General features: G+C 59.5%; 1 protein-coding gene across 1 annotated transcript in view; it reads right to left on the bottom strand.

The window, feature by feature from the left end:
* Nucleotides 1-4,262, bottom strand: part of SLC6A3 (solute carrier family 6 member 3) — a 40,130-nt gene extending 35,868 nt beyond the window's left edge. The window contains exons 1-2 of the mRNA XM_055554895.1: nt 3,898-4,262; nt 2,506-2,637 (exon numbers count right to left, since the gene is read on the bottom strand). Coding sequence (XP_055410870.1) covers nt 2,506-2,637; nt 3,898-4,183 — 418 coding nt within the window. The 5' untranslated portion in view covers nt 4,184-4,262. The remainder of the gene's footprint in view (nt 1-2,505; nt 2,638-3,897) is intronic.
* Between the last annotated feature and the right edge of the window lie 11,238 nt (nt 4,263-15,500).

The raw sequence follows: 15,500 nt of genomic DNA, 5'->3' as shown, positions 1-15,500 counted from the left end.
GTGGGTCTAGCCCTCCTTGTTTGTTGTTGTTCAATTATTAAGTCATGTCTGACTCTCTCAGACCCCATGGTTGAGCATGCCAGGCTCCTCTGTCCTTCACCATCTCCCAGAGTTTGCTCAGGTTCATGTCCATTGAGTCGGTGATGTCATCCAACCATCTCTGCTTCCCCCTTCTCCTCCTGTCCTCAATCTTTCCCAGCATCAGGGTCTTTTCCAATGAGTTGGCCCTTTACATCAGGTGGCCAAAGTACCGGAGCTTCAGCTTTAGCATTAGTCCTTCCAATGAATATTCAGGACTGATTTCCTTTAGGATGGACTGGTTTGATCTCCTTCCTGTCCAAGGGTCTCTCAAGCATCAATTCTTTGGCGCTCAGCCTTTATGGTCCAACTCTTACATCCGTACATGACTACTGGGAAAGCCATAGCTTTGACTATAGTGACTTTTTCGGCAAAGCGATCTCTTTGCTTTTCAATAAGCCGTCTTGGTTTGTCATAGTTTTTCTGACCCTTAGGAGAAGCTATTTTCCTGCTCAGAACACTTCATTAAAACTCTCTTCCTACCCTGAAAGCAGAAAGAGAGTGACTCCAGTTTACTTATGTGCAGACATTAAACAGATCTAGTATCAGGAATGATTCCCCGGGTGGCTCAGCGGTAAAGAATCTGCCTGCAATGCAGGAGCCACAGGAGACTTGGGTTCGGTCCCTGGGTCAGGAAGATCTGGAGAAGGAAATGGAAGCCCACTCCAGTGTTCTTGACTGGAAAATCCCACGGACAGGGGAGCCTGGCGGGCTGTATACAGTCCATGGGGTCACAGAGTCAGACACGACTGGAGTGACCCAGCACACGGCACAGACAGGCCCTGGAACACGGCCCCTCTTAGAAGACATGCTCAGCAGCAGGAAGGTCTCCTCTGGGGTGGACCCCGTCCTTGGGGAATAATTCCTCACTGCACTTCTGTCCCCTGCGCTCCCCGGGAGAAGCTGGCTCACGGTGGACTCGCCCGGCAGCCGCAGAGTCGGGCAGCCACGCGGCTTCCGAGCGCCTCTCAGAAGCTTCCCGGCCATGAGCTGGCGTGGGTGGCTGCTGGCAATCTCCGGAAGCTGACAGCTCTGTACACCGAGCCTCCGCCTGTGGGGACTCAGAGCCGCCTGTGACCGAACGCCAGAGCAGATCCAGCCCCGTGTCCCAGGGAGAGCGGCCCGAGCCTCTGGTCCTTCTGACCCCAGTGCGGCGTGCACAGCCAGCCCCCGGGTGGGCCAGGTTGCTCACGGTCACAGCAGAGTGACGAGGGCACCTGGGGCGGACGCGACTCCCAGGGGACGTGGGCTTTGCCCCCAGCAGCAGCACAGCTGCCTGGAGGCAGAAGGGCGGCAGATAGGGAAACAGAAGACAGATCGACAGACGGACGCAGTAAGTCAGGTAGGCAGGTGGATGATAGACGGCTGATACGTGACAGCCAGACGGGTGACAGACAGATGAGAGGCAGACCCGTGGATAGAGTGATGGATGGGCACACAGGTGGGAGACAGAGCGCTATGGGTTAGACTGTGGCCTCCAAAACCCATTTGTCGAAGTTTTAGCAATCCCCAGTATTTCAGAATGTGATCTTACTGAAGGCAGGGTCTTTACAGAGGAAAATCAAGTCAGGGTGGGCTCTAGTGCACTGCGACTGACGTCCCCATAGAAAGGGAGACCTGGATGAAGAAACACCCATGAAGACGCAGGGAGAAGACGGCCCCCCACGACCCCAGGAGCGGGCTGGGAGCAGGCCCGCCCCTCCCCCCGGCCTCAGAAGGAACCAACCAGCACCCTTGAGTTCAGACCTTGGAACTTCGACACAACAGATGTCTGTTATTTAAGCCACTTGGTTTGTGGCGCTCTGTATGGCAGCCCCAGCAAACTAACACAGATGACAGACAGTAGATCACAGAACTACGGACAGGAGGCTGTGTTATCTTTTCTACCATGTTAGCACTTTGACGAAACACCACCACCCAGGAACTGCAGGCTGGGAGCAAGGACACACACTCGCAAACCCTCCGTCATGACAGGTCTTTAGAGCAGGACCGGCATTAAAAGGATATGTTCAAGGGCCTAGACACCCAGCAAAGCAGCACAGGATACACACGGCTGGGGTTGACCTGCTGTGCAATCACCCCAGCCTTTCCCCGCCCCCGCCCCGCCCCCAGCCCACGCCCCGCCCTGGTCCACGCTCTGCCCTAGTCCACGCCCCTACCCCAGGTCCAGCCCCCGTCACGCCCCTACCCCCATGTCCCGCCCCCGCCCCCTCCCCCTCGGCCCACGCCCCGCCCTGGTCCACGTCCCACCCCGCCCCACGTCCCGCCCCGCCCCGCCCCGGTCCACACCCTGGCCCACACCCCGCCCCGCCCTAGCCCACGCCCCTGCCCTCCGCCCCTGGCCCACGCCCCACCCCTCCCCATGCCAGCCAACCCCGGACCCTGGCCCACACTCTGCCAGGCACGTGGGGCGTCCCCGCCCGTTACCTCTCAGGATGGGGCAGATCTTCCAGACGCCTGCAGCCCCCTCTCTGTTGAACTGCCCGAGGGCCAGCTCCATGTAGAACAGCGGCACGCCGGCGACGACCATGAAGAACAGGTAGGGGACCAGGAAGGCACCTGGGGGAGCGACAGCACACTCAGCCTGGACCCGAGGACGCGCCAGCCCGGCTTCATCCCAGCAAGCGCGCCGGCGTCCACGCGTGTCCCGGACACGACCGCTGTCACCCTTCTTCGAAGCTCCCCGCAGGCTGGGGGCTGGGCCTCCTGCGTCTGTGCCTGGCTCCCGCTGTCACCGCACCCTGACACACCCCTCTGGGGACCGCGGTCACCCCCTGCCCGCAGGTACGCGCAGGCCCCGAGAGCAGAGCGGACCAGCCCGGCCCGGGGGCGGCTCTGCTCCTCACTGCTGTCTGCTCTCCGCCCGCCCAGCCCTGGGTCCCCTCTCTCTCCTCCATGGGGATGTCTGTCCTCGTGAGCTGTGCATCCTTGGGGTCCAATGCAGCCTGGCCCCCAGGACGCCAGCCTGCCTCCGTCGGGGCTGCAGCAGAGCTCTCTGCTGGCAGGTGCCGCCCCCGTCTGGGGTCTCTCCGGGCTACTGCCCTGAGCACAGAGATCGGGGCCCCACCGGCTCAGCCGTCTTCAGCCGATTCGCTCTGCCTCATGGGAGGTTGGTTCTGCCATGGCTCTTCCGGTGAGGGGCGGGGGAGGCAGGGAGACGCCACAGGGCTGCCTGTCTTGGGTTGACTTCTGTACCTGCTCAGAAATGCCCAGCTGCTCACGGGCAGGCCCTCCCCAAGGAAGTTTCCCGAAGCCCCGAGTGCGGGGCATGGAGTGACCCCGATGGGGTGGCAGCGTCTAGGAGACTCACAGGAAACGAGCACCAATCTAACTGGCTTCTCAATTTGGACTCTTGGGGGGGGGGGTGGTGACCTGGGCCCATTTCTTAGTTTTCTGCCTTGAATGCAGATGGAGCAGTTCTAGGGCTGGCTGTGCAGGGGAGGCGGGGCCGGGGAGGGGCGGAGACACATTCCCTGGACATTCTGGGGCTCCAAGCACAGGGGCTGCCGCACACTTTGTGAGCACTGGGCGGGTCGGTCAAAGAAGCCGTTCTCCAGGCCTTGGAGAATTTTCTTTTCCAAAGTGAAGGCCACTTTGGGAAGCAGAAGGCAGAGTCACGGTGCCTCCAGCCACGCCCCTGCTTTCCTGGCCTCGGCGTCCTCCCAGACAGAACCGGCAGGGGAGGAGACCGTTCTGAGTGCTACCACGCAAGGTTCCGGGACGTCCATGCGCTCCGCTCTGGTGCGTCCCCCCGGAGCCCGGCCTCCAGCGCCCTCGGGGCCCCAGGCAGGAGGGCAGAAGGCAGGTGGACAGACTCACCCCCGCCGTTTTTGTAGCACAGGTATGGGAACCGCCAGACGTTGGCCAGGTCCACGGCGAAGCCGATCACGGAGAGGAGGAAGTCAGCCTTCTTGCTCCAGGTCTCCCGATCCTGGGCCTCTGTGGGGCTCTGCGGGGGGTTGAGGAGGGTGGAGTTCGTGAGCTGCACCCCGTTTTGCTCCTTGACCAGGACGAGTTCCACCGCCTTCGGGCCCGTGGCATTGGCCTCCTTGGCCGGAGCCACCACGGAAGACATCAGGGCCACAGAGCACCTGCCCTCGCTCATGGCCTCCTGGACTCAGGAATCCTGTACTTCCGCCCTCTGGGTCTTCAGCCAGCATGAAAGATAAACACACACAGGGATGCACAGGTTTAGCAGCCAGAAGTATGGTGCACTGGGCAGCATGGGCAGGGAGGGGTGGCTTTCCAGACGTTTCTGTGGGGGCAGAACACAAGCTGTCCCAGCACCTAAGGAGACAGAGCTGGGATGAGCAGATGACCTGCACTCCTCGTGGGGCTAGGAGACAGGCCATGGGGACCTCAGGCCCCTGTCCCGCTCCCCCTCCCCCAGTCTTCCGTAACGTGCAGGGTGGAGTCGCCTCTAATGTGGTTTCAGTCATAACGCAAGAGGTTACCTCCACGCTCCCCCCACTGCCGTCATAATGTGACGATCTTCAAATGGCTTCCCACAACAGTGCACACGCGTTCTTTACACTCAGCAACCAAAGTCAGAGGCAAAATTTTAAAACCAGGGTCACCCACAGGAATTCAAAGTTTCAAAGTAGTGATTACAAAAGCCTCCTTCAAGGAACGGCTGCATGTCCATATCCATTGCGGGCCCTGGACGGCCCAGGCAGGGATGGGAGCTCACAGGACTAGTTTCCGCATGGAGCGCTTCATCTGGGAAATCACCTCCTAGTCACCTTCACGACACTCTGGGTAGTGCAATCAGGGAGGACGGAAGAAACCACACAGTCATGCCGGAGAGCGAGGTAGGCCCTCAAGGCCGTGGGCAGCTTCAAACATGACTTCTGGCATCTGGATGTTTCAACTGCATACGCTTGCAGGTGTGCATACGCGCGCGCGCGCACACACACACACACACACACTCTGAAGCAGAAGGCACCAGGAGGCAGTGGAAACGGGGTGACTTTCCTCTGCATCCGAGTTTGAACAGAAACTCACAACACGACTCATCACAGCACGTTCCTGAGACGAAGGAAAGGCACAGAAGGGACTTGGGGGAGGAGCAGAGGAACTGGCCTGCGGCAGCGTCCAGGGGCGTGGGGAGCAGAGGAACTGGCCTGCGGCAGCGTCCAGGGGCACCGTCAGGGCTCTCGCAGGCCCAGTGGACTGCTCTGACAGCAGCCGTGCGGGCGGGCCGGAGACCACCTGCGGGGGCTCCCGGCTCAGGACGTGGGGAGAGCCCACCTCATGCCTGAAGCCACGGCCTCACAGGCCAGCTTTGGGTACAGAAAGCAAAACGTGCTGCTTGGGCAGCGTGGTTCTGAGCCCAGGACAGAAACAGAAACAGTCTGCCCCTACAGCCAGCCTGGATGCCCAGAGCCTGCACACACCCCCGCCTTCCCGGGCATCCCTGCCCCATCTTAGACAGCAAAGACTAAGCCCTGTGAGAAGAAGCCACACTGAGAAAATGACCCGGGTTGGATCTGGGGGCCGCTTGCCCAAGTGGTCCCCACCAGGCACAGATCTAGTTCAACAGGGAGCAAGCAGCCCCCGGCCTCACGGGGCAAGCTGGGCAGGGAAGCCAGGGCCAGCAGCCCCCTGCCCAGCGCCCTCTCCTAGCCTGGGGCAGGGCAGGGGCAGGGGACACGGGGACGCACACACAAGCCCCGCGCCCCGTCTCAGGCTCACACCTCTCGGCCACCTCACCTTCAGATGGGCAGTTGCCCTGTTGCAGAGCGCTGTGCATCCCAACTGTCGGCTACTGTTACCTGTGGCCTCCCCCGCACCCCGCCCCGACAGTTCCTGCCCAGGCCCCGCGCCCTCGGCCTCAGATTTCAGGGGACGCCGGTGCGCGGCGCGGGCCACGGGGGTGGCCCGGACTCACCTGCGCGCCCGGCCTCTGCGCCGCTGGAGACCCGCCACCCGGCGTCTGCGAAAGCTCCAGCTTCGGCCCGCGGCGCTCAGGGCTCTTATCTTGTCGCCGGGACCCGCCCCGCCGGCCGACGGGGGCGCCCGCCCACCCTGGCTCCGCCTCCGTGCTGCCCCGGGTGGGCGGAGGGTGAGCGGGGCCGCGCCCCGCGCCCCGGCACCCCGCCCCCGGGAACCCCCGCCGAGTCGGGGCTGCGGCGCCAGTCCCCCGCCCGCAGCGCGTTGTGCCCGCGCTCCTGGGGCCTGGGGCGCGTGGGACCCGGGACGCCTCTGGTCCCAGGCCTCGCAAGACCAAGTGTGAAAGTCGCTCAGTGTGTCCGACTCTTTGCGACCCCACGGACTATACAGTCCTTGGAATTCTCCAGACCAGAATACTGGAGTGGGTGGCCGTTTCCTTCTCCAGGAAGGGCTCTTTTCCGTGTCCTTCCCACCCCAGCTTGCACCCCAGAGCTGCCCCGCGCACCGGCATCTGCTTGGAGCTTGGGGTTCCCTCGGCCCACCCACTGCTCCGCCCCAGTGAAGCCCGGGAAGGGCAGTCGCGAGGGGAAGAAGGTGCGCGGCGGGCGGGGATCGAGGCGGGTCTTGCCTCCCTCCGCTTCCTCTCCTCCACGCCACCTCCACCCTGACGCTGTACCCACCCCGCTCCCCAGACCAGTCGTCTGGAACTCTCTCGTCGGTTCCGTCGCCTCCTCCCCCCGCAGCCGCCCCTCCCGAGGTCTCTCTGGGGGCTCTGGGGACATCTCCCTGACCAGGAGCTGGGGCGACTTGGGAGCGGGGGTCCTGCCGCGACCCCGGCCTCGCCCTGGTGGGCAGTTTCAGACCCCGCCCGGTCTCCGTCCTCTCTCCTCCGGCTGTGCGCCCGGGCGGCGGCGAGGTACCCGATCCTCGCTCGGGTCCGGGCTGCGGAGACGCGCGTCCTTCTGTGGCCCGAGAGACGCCTGTGCAGGACCCAGGGTCCGAGCGTCGGGCAAGGAGCGAAGCGTCCCTGCGCTTTGCCGACCTGGAGCGCGAATCGATTGGAACCAAAGGGCTTGAATCTCGCTCGCATTGGAAAACGATTTCCCCGGATGGCCGGAAACCACAGCGGTCAATACCGGCTCCCTGACCAGGCGGACTGGGATCTTTGGCGAGATGACCCCTCGCAAGACTGTACATTCGGGACGCAGAGGGATGCAGTTCCCAAGCCACCAAGCAGACCCAGGACCCTCAGGTGCAGGACGGCACACAGGTAGGTGGCACCCTGGCTCTGCGCAAGGAGGAGCCCGGATGGCAGCCCTCCCCTCCCCCTCCGTGTAAGCTTTGATTTTCCCACTTTGCGTCCCTTGAAGGGGGGTGTCCACACCGCGCTCTCTGCTCTGAGCCACATGCTTGGCAGTGTCCCTCTGCCAGGGCCTGCAGACCACCCTGGATCCTCAATACCACCGTGCCCAGGGCTCCAGTTTCATTCCGGAGACCACACCTCCCTGCCTGTCTCACAGCCTCCCCACCAGGGGCTGGTACCTGGTGTCCGGCAGGAACCACCGTCCCAGGCAGGACTGGGGTCCAGGGAAGAACCCAGCACTCAATATCCCAGCCTCTCTGCTGCTGTAACAAAGATGTTTCAGGCTGGGTGGCATACAAACTCGAGTGCCCACAGGACAGAAGAGCCCAGAAGCGCTCTGGAGCCGCCTTTAAAAGAGCACCGGCCCTATTCCTGAGGGCTCAGCCCCCCACCGGGGCCTCATCACCTGCCAGACCCTCCAGGACCATCCCGGGGGGGGGGGGGGTGAGGGCATCAGCATGGATTTGGGGATGTGCACGCAGGGAGGTGACAGGGATTTCATGAGATGGTGACGTGCCACCTTGAACCCATGAGGACCAGTGGCCATCCCAGCAAGCTGTCTGCCCACAGACGCTCCACGTTGTGAGTTTCGAGAAAGAAGAGGCATACTAGGTTGGGGCTTGATGCACGGGGTCATAGGAACACGGGGTGGAACCAGCCAACTCAGATGTGTATGTCTGCAAGCACACACACCAGATGGAAAGGCCTGGGAAGGCGGGTGGTCCCCGCAGGGGCCATCCATGGCCCGAGCCCACCCCGACGGGGCTGCTGCCTCCGTGCCAGACAGACCCAGACAGGAGCGGCCCATCACGGCGTCGCTAACCTGCACAAAGAGAAGGGTGCTGTGGGCGTCCAGGGGTGCTGCCGCCCGCCCGGCCTCAAGATGAGGGGCCCAGGGTTGCCGGAGAGCAGAGACCGAGGGAGTTGGACCCGTGGCCTGGCCTCAGAAGCCCGAGAAAGCCGGCTGCCTGATGCTAGTGTGCCTGCATCATCCTGGGCGGGGTTCCCCCCGGCCCGCACCTGTGCAGGTCGGACCTATGGGGTTCAGAGCTGATTAAACAGCCAGCCTTCACGGGCTTGGAATTCGGCCCAGGGTTTATCTTCAGAGTGGCTGCTGTTGGTTCGGAGGCCTCCATGGGTGATGGTGACTGAGTCCCGTCCTGCTGACCTCGAGCAGTTGCTCACCGTCTGCTGTGGACCAGCTGCTGCCGCAGGCCCGGGGCGGGGTTGGGGGGGAGCCTGTGGCCAGGCCGCTGTCCCCACTGCAGCTCTGCCCCACTGGAGGTTGCCGCTGTGTGTGGCCCTGTCTCAGCACCCCGACTTCAGGGGGCTGCGAGCGTGTCCCCCACAGCTGCCCCACCCACAAGAGGACGAAGGCCACGCGCTGACATCAGGGTCGTGCCTTTGAGGTTCCCGAGAGGCTGGAGCCTTGGTGGGTGAATGTAGGATTCTATCTGAGCGTCAGAAGGCCGCCTGCAGGGGAGGCTGGTGGAGTGGGGCGGGATGGAGCAGAGCAGGTCAGCAGCGCGGGGCGATCCTCAAGCTCGGTAGGAAGAGCTGGAGGGCTCAGGAGTCACCACGCAGGTGACGGGGTTGTTCCGGCCGCCAGGGCTGACTCTGGAGCCAGAAGTCTGAGATCAAGGTCCTGGAGGGGCTGCGTCCTTCCGAGGGTTGAGGGGGAGTCTGGTCCAGACCCCTGCAGCTTCTGAGGGTTTGCTGGTATCCCGGGCTTGTAGAAGCATCACCCCATCTCTGCTTGTGTTCTCACAAGGTATAATGTGTGCGTGTGCGTGTGTGCGTGTGTGTGTCCATATGTCTGTGTGTTCGTGTGTGTGTGCATGTGTGTGTGTGATGTTGGATCAGAGCTCCCCTAATGCCTCCTTTTACCTTGACAACCCCTGTAAAGAACTCATCTCCAATTAAGGCCACATTCTGAAGTCTTGGGGCTTAGAATTTTGACATCTGAATTTGGAGGCACAGTTCAACCCACAACAAAGAGGAACCTTAACCAGGCCCTGGCGTGCTGCAGCCCATGGGGTTGCAAAGAGTCAGACACAACTTAGCGACTGAACAAGAAAAAGAAGAAGCCCATTCTCCAGGGAAGCAGCTCAGAACTCGTCAGAGCCTCCTACGTTCTGTGGGGTTGCAAAGATCGGACTTGACTGAACGACTAAGTGCACGCACGCGCGCGTGCGCGCGCGCGCACACACACACACACACACACACACACAGGACGTGTGGTCCTGCAGCTCAGGCCAGGACGTGCAGACTTGGAGGCAGACAGCCGGTGCAGGAGAGCTGGCCTCTGGTGAGCCGATGTTCTCAGGGAAGAAAGGACTCTCAGGGGTGCTGCCTGTGGAGGGCGGAAGAGGATTCCCCCTCCCAAGGCGCTGGCAGGACCTGAGGACCCTAGCTCAGGCCTCCTTCCCTCCAGCCTCGCTTTAGATGTAAGGGGCCAGCAGCTCTGTGGCTGCACCTTCCTTGTGGCCCGGAGCCCTTGGGTCATCTGTGCGCGGCTCCCCCGCCCCTCCTGACCCTTTGCCCCGAGAGTCGGTGCCCATGGGGCTGGCAGGACTCTGGGTGCCCGCCTGAGGCCCGACCCCAGGTTCACGGGGTCGCACGGCCTTCATGAAGTGTCCTGGCCTCTGTCTGCCCCCCTGCTCACCAACCACCCTGACACGGTGCAAAGAGGACCCACAGAGCCACGGCTTCAGGCGCCGACCCTCAGGGTGCCGCGGGGTTCTCTGCTCAGCAGCCTTCCGCCCTCGGAGGCTCCCGGACGCCCAGGCCCACCTGCCCCTCGTGTGGGGACGGAGGGATGTGAGCAAAGAAGGAAGAGCCACGCCGTAGCCCGGGGGCTCTGCGTGGGTCTGCCAGAGTGAGAAGTTGCCGCCCGGTCCCCTGCCCTGGGTTTCTCGGGACTGGCGCCCACACCCCCGGGGCGCCCCTGCCTCCCCCAGAGCCCCCCTCCAGCCACAGCACCCAGTGCCCGTACCTGGCCCCCCCTCACATCCCCGGGCGCCCCCACCCCCCCACACCCCCGGGAGCACCCCTCCGGCCACACCCCCGGACTCCCCTGGCCCCACCCCTGGGAGCACCCTGCCCCCCACACCCCGGGCGCCCCCAGCAGGAGGCTGGGAGCCCAGGACCACGCTTCCTGAGGGCTCGAGGAGGCCCAGCTCGGAGTCTGTGGTGGAGAGTTGGCCAAGTGCATGCGGGCAGCTGCGGAGACCGCACAGGAGGCGGGTGGGCGGGTACACGCCCGAGTTATTCCCAAGGTTGAGTGTTGAGGGGATCCCGGAGCCAGCAGCTCCCCCAGAGGGCACCGTGGTCTAGAGCAGCACCCCCCTCGCCCCGAGGGGGGCTGTGTGAACCCCAGCCACACCTTGAGCGCAGAGCCGGGGCTCACCCTGAGAACCCGTCAGCTGGGCTGGGGAGACCTGGGTGGTGGCCTGCCTTCCTAACAACTTCCTGGGGGATGAGCTGCAGCTGGTCCCCAGACCACACTCCGAGAAGCACAGACCTGGCTGGGCCCATGGGGTGTGGAAGGTTCTGGAAGACAGGGGTGCTGCGTGGAGCCTCTGGCAGCCCTGAGGGACTCAGTGCAGACCTTGGGGGGTTTTGGAGAATAACCGAACATTCTTGAGAAAACCAATGTTCTCCTTTGGGGTGAGTATGTTCCGAGCTGCAGCCCTGACCCCAGGAGCTGAGCCCCATCGGTTATAATGCTCGCCCACCTGTCCAGCTCCTACAGAGACTCTCTGTGAGCTGAGGATCAAGTGCCCCCCGCCCCCATCCGTGGCACTCCCTTAGCCCATTCCTGGGCGTCACAGGCACGTCCCACGACCATATGACCGCAGAAGCATATGGATACCACGGTGTACCGACCCTGCCATCAAAGCAGCTACACTCAGAAGGGAGGGAAATCTTCCTGGGGGGCAGACGCCCCAGCAGGGCACCCTGAGCTGAGAAGCAGGGAGGGTCAGAGGTGCGGGCCTCGGTGATTCTTGCCCATTGGCTAGTGTATCGTGGAGATGTCACAGAAACTTGAGAAATTAATGATAAGAGCTTTACCTGCAGATGACATAATCACCTATGCAGACAGTCTGAGTGAATGTAGAAGACAAGCGCTAGCATTAACGAGGGAAGTCAGAGGGCGCCGGGTGTACAAACATCGGCTGTGCTCCTGTGTGCCGGCAGCAAGCTACCTTAAGATAAAACTCATAGTGATTTCACTTAGAATAGGCTCCAAAACAAGCTGCCATGTGTGTGCAAGACACAAATGTTGAAAACGTCGCTGAAGAACTGAAAGGTTGAGGGACGTGGAGAGACCGTGGCCAATCTTAAGTCTTAGTGTCATGAAGATGCCAGCGCTTCTCAAACTGAAATTCTAACTGGCTTTTTTGAAGACCTCAACCAGTTGGATCCTAAATGTATAGGGACCCAGGATAGCCAAACACTGCTGGAAAAAACAAGATTGCAGGACACTTTGTGACCCCGCCACCCACATAAAGCTGATCTTATTTTCTGTCATTATCTTGCCATTTGTGTCCTTGCTTTACAAACAGCTTTATTGGTATTTAATCGATGAACCATAAACTGCACGGATGTGAAGAGCACTGTTTAGGAGGTTTCTGTGGTCACAGAACATGCGCCCCGTGAGGATAACATTCCTTGTGTTCAGACCCTCCTCATGCCCCTGCAGGCCCTTCTCTATCCCGCCCCACTGGCCTGTGGCCTGTCTGCCAGCCACAGGCCCCTTCGTTCTTCCTAGAGTTGTACATTAATGGCACCACACCGTAAGCGGCATATTGGAGCTGAATCTGTGCCGTTGCACTCGTGTTCCCATCAGTGGAGAAGGCGATGGCACCCACTCCAGCACCCTCGCCTGGAAAGCCCCATGGATGGAGGGGCCTGGTGGGCTGCAGTCAATGGGGTCACTAGGAGTCGGACATGACTGAGCGACTTCACTTTATTTTTTCACGTATAGATAGAGCATCATCTATTCACCCCTTCACCGGTTGATGGACGTTTGGATCTTACAAATAAAACCCCTGTGAACACTTGCACACAAGTCTCTGTGTGGACATGCGCTTCCACCTCTCTTGACTAAGAGCTTAGCTGTGGGATGGCTGGGGCATTTGTGCTGATGTGTGCTTAACTGCTTTTTAAAACTAACTGTTTTGCAGAGTGGTGATGCCATTTGACATTTCCATGGGCAGTGTGTGTGAGCATTTCTCTTGCTCTGTGTCCTTGTCAACACTTAGAATGGCCACTTGATTTCAATGTTTACATTCTAGCCATTGTGGTAAGTGTGGTAGAATCTGGTGACAGATTAAATGGCATTTCTCTGGTGACTGAAGTGTTCTGCAGTCCTTGTGTGTGCTTGCCATCCTCATCACTTCTTGTCAAGTGGCTGTTTAAATCTTCTGCACATTCGGGTTGTTTGTTATGTTATGAGAAAGTGTTAGTCACTCATTCATGTCTGACTCTTTGTGACCTCATGGACTGTAGCCCGCCAGGCTCCTCCTGTGTCCATGGGATTCTCCAGACAGGAATACTGGAGTGGATAGCCATTCCTTTCTCCAGGGGAATCTTCCCAACTCAGGGATTGAACCTAGGTCTCCCGCATTGCAGACAGAATCTTTACCATCTGAGCCACCAGGGAAACCCACTTATTGTGTTAGATTCTTACACAACTGTTGAGTTTTGAGAGTTCTTTGTATATTCTGGATACAAGTCCTTCATCAGATAGACGACTTGCAAATATCTTTTGCAATCTTGGATTGTCTTTTCATTCTCTTAATTGAGTCTTCTGAAAAACAGAAGTTATTACTTTTGATGAAGCCCAACTTACCAGTTTTTTAAATGAATCCTGCTTTTAGTGCTGTATCTGAGAAATTTTTACTTCACCCAAGATCGCAAAAATTTTTCTCCTAAAGTTTTTCTCTAAGAGTTTTAAGTTTTAGGTTGCACCTTGTGTGTGGGACCCATTTTACACTCCCGTGGTGTAAAGTGTAGGACGGTTTCGTTCCCTTGTCCTGTGGGTCACGCAGAGAGACATGCTGAGAACTCGGGGCGCAGCCGTGTGGCGGCCCCTGCGTCCCTGGGGTCCTGCTGACGTGTGTTGTTCACGGGGAAGCCCTCTAGTCAGCCGCACGCCTTAGGGTCACCATGTCCTCCCGGGAGCGACATCCTCATGGTGCATGACCTCGCTTAAACCCGCTGGCCAGCTGGGCTCTGAGGCTGACGTCCACCCCACCTTCTCTTGATGGAGTCGGCACTGCCCTTTCCCTTTGGCCTGTTGGTATCCGTGTTTGGTGTGCTTGCTGGCGTCCTGTGGTCAGGTCTCACTTTTAGGTCCTGTCTTGACGGTTTCTGCAGGTCGTTCAGTGTGGTGCTGAAACGCCTGGGTTCAGTCCCCCAGGCACCACACCGTGCCTTCCACCCCCTTAGCGACGTTTCTGCTGACCTGCAGGCCAGGGGGTTTTGTTTCTGAGTCCACATCTGCCTCCTCTGCTGGACTCTGAGCCGTGTCCCTTTGCTGTGCTGTTCTGGTGTCTCCTTTGCATGACGCACACCGCTGCCCGCTGCCTCTGCACCGACCTGGGGCCGCTGCTCGTCACCCCTCCCGGCCACCGTCGTCACCTCTGTGTCATGAATCCCAGGAGGCGTCGTCGCTTTTCTTCAGAAAATCATCCTGGACAGAGATCTAAACAACGAGGAGCAGTGTTTCTGTTCCCCCACGTGGTTCCGGCTGAGCCCCCGCAGGCCCGAGTCCAGAGCGGAGCCCCTTTCAGGCTTAAGGACCTGCATTCTCACTGTGCTGTGAGGTGTGCCGGCCGGCTGGCGATGAAGTCCTTCAGCTTCGGAGTTTAGAAACACTTTTGTTTCCCTTTGGGGTTTTTTTTTTTTTGGGTTAAAAAAATTAAAATTAAAAGAAAATACACACTGCAAAAGAGATGTTTTTGCTGCATGAAGCGTCCTCTGTTCCGTGGACCCTGCAGGGTGCAGCTCTGCCCTCTGCTCACCCTGCTGCCCTGAGCCCTTTGCTCTGCTGATTCTGTTCCTCGTCTGGTCTAAACATTTGATTACGATGCTCCTGGTGTGACTCCTCCGTGGCACTCCTGCTTGGAATCCTTATGCTTCTTGGACCCAGGGGTTTATAGTTTGTATCCAACTTGGGAAAGTATTTCTTCAAATATTTTTCAGTCCGCCCTTCTCCTGTGGGGACTCCAGCGGCAGATGTAGCGGGTGACTTGAAGTCCCACCCTGTTACTTGTCTCTTGTCTCTGTTTTGTTTTGGGTAGTTCCTGCTGCTGCCCTTCGAGTTCACTTGCCATTTCTTCTGTGATGTCAGTCTCCCTGCATCCCAGCCGGGGTGTCTTGCACTGAAGATGCTGTGGCTCCTGTCTGCAGGACTCAGATTTGCGTCTTTATAGATTTTGTTTCTGTGTTCACATTGGGCTGTGTTGGTCCTGTTGCCGCGCGGGTTTTCCCCTCTGCGGTGCTCAGGCTTCTCTTTGTGGAGCGTCTGTTGTTCTGGAGCGTGGGCTGTAGGGCTTCAGTGCTTGCAGCTCCTGGGTTCTAGAGCACACTGGCTCAATAGCTGTGCAAAGGCTCAGTTGCTCCGTGGCCTCTGGGATCTTCCCGGACCAGGGAAGGAACCCATATCTTCTGTGTTGGCAGGTGGAGTCTTTACCGCTGAGCTGCCAGGGAAGTCCAGATTTGTGTCTTTTAAAAGACACCTTTTGCATCTCCACCATTAATGGCCAGCCTTGCTCCCGCCGGCATTTGAACACGGAGTCCAGCGATTTTGCGTAGTGATCGTCAATGCTCTCATCTGCTAATTCCATCACCCGAGTCACTTCTGGGTCTGTTTCTGTTGATGACTGGTCATCTTTCCTGGAGTTTTGCACCTACGTGACCTCTGATGGGAGGCAGAGTGTTGTGAACTTGACCCTTTGGGTGCTGGGTAGTTTTATATCCCTTTGAATATTCTGGAACTTTGGGCTGCAGGCAAGCTCCTTGCAAAGAGTTTGGTCATTCTTTCAGGTCTTGCTTGTGAGCTCTGTGTACTGGGGCCAGTGTTGTGTTTGGCCGAGGGGCCATGATTTCTTCATGGTTCAGGCAAAGCCCACCTGAGTTTGCACTGATCACCCCTTCC

This window comes from Bubalus kerabau, chromosome 18 (genome assembly GCF_029407905.1).
Source record: "Bubalus kerabau isolate K-KA32 ecotype Philippines breed swamp buffalo chromosome 18, PCC_UOA_SB_1v2, whole genome shotgun sequence".
Lineage (NCBI taxonomy): Eukaryota > Metazoa > Chordata > Mammalia > Artiodactyla > Bovidae > Bubalus > Bubalus kerabau.
Note: the sequence above shows the minus strand (reverse complement) of the source record. Positions and strands in the feature narration are given on the sequence as shown.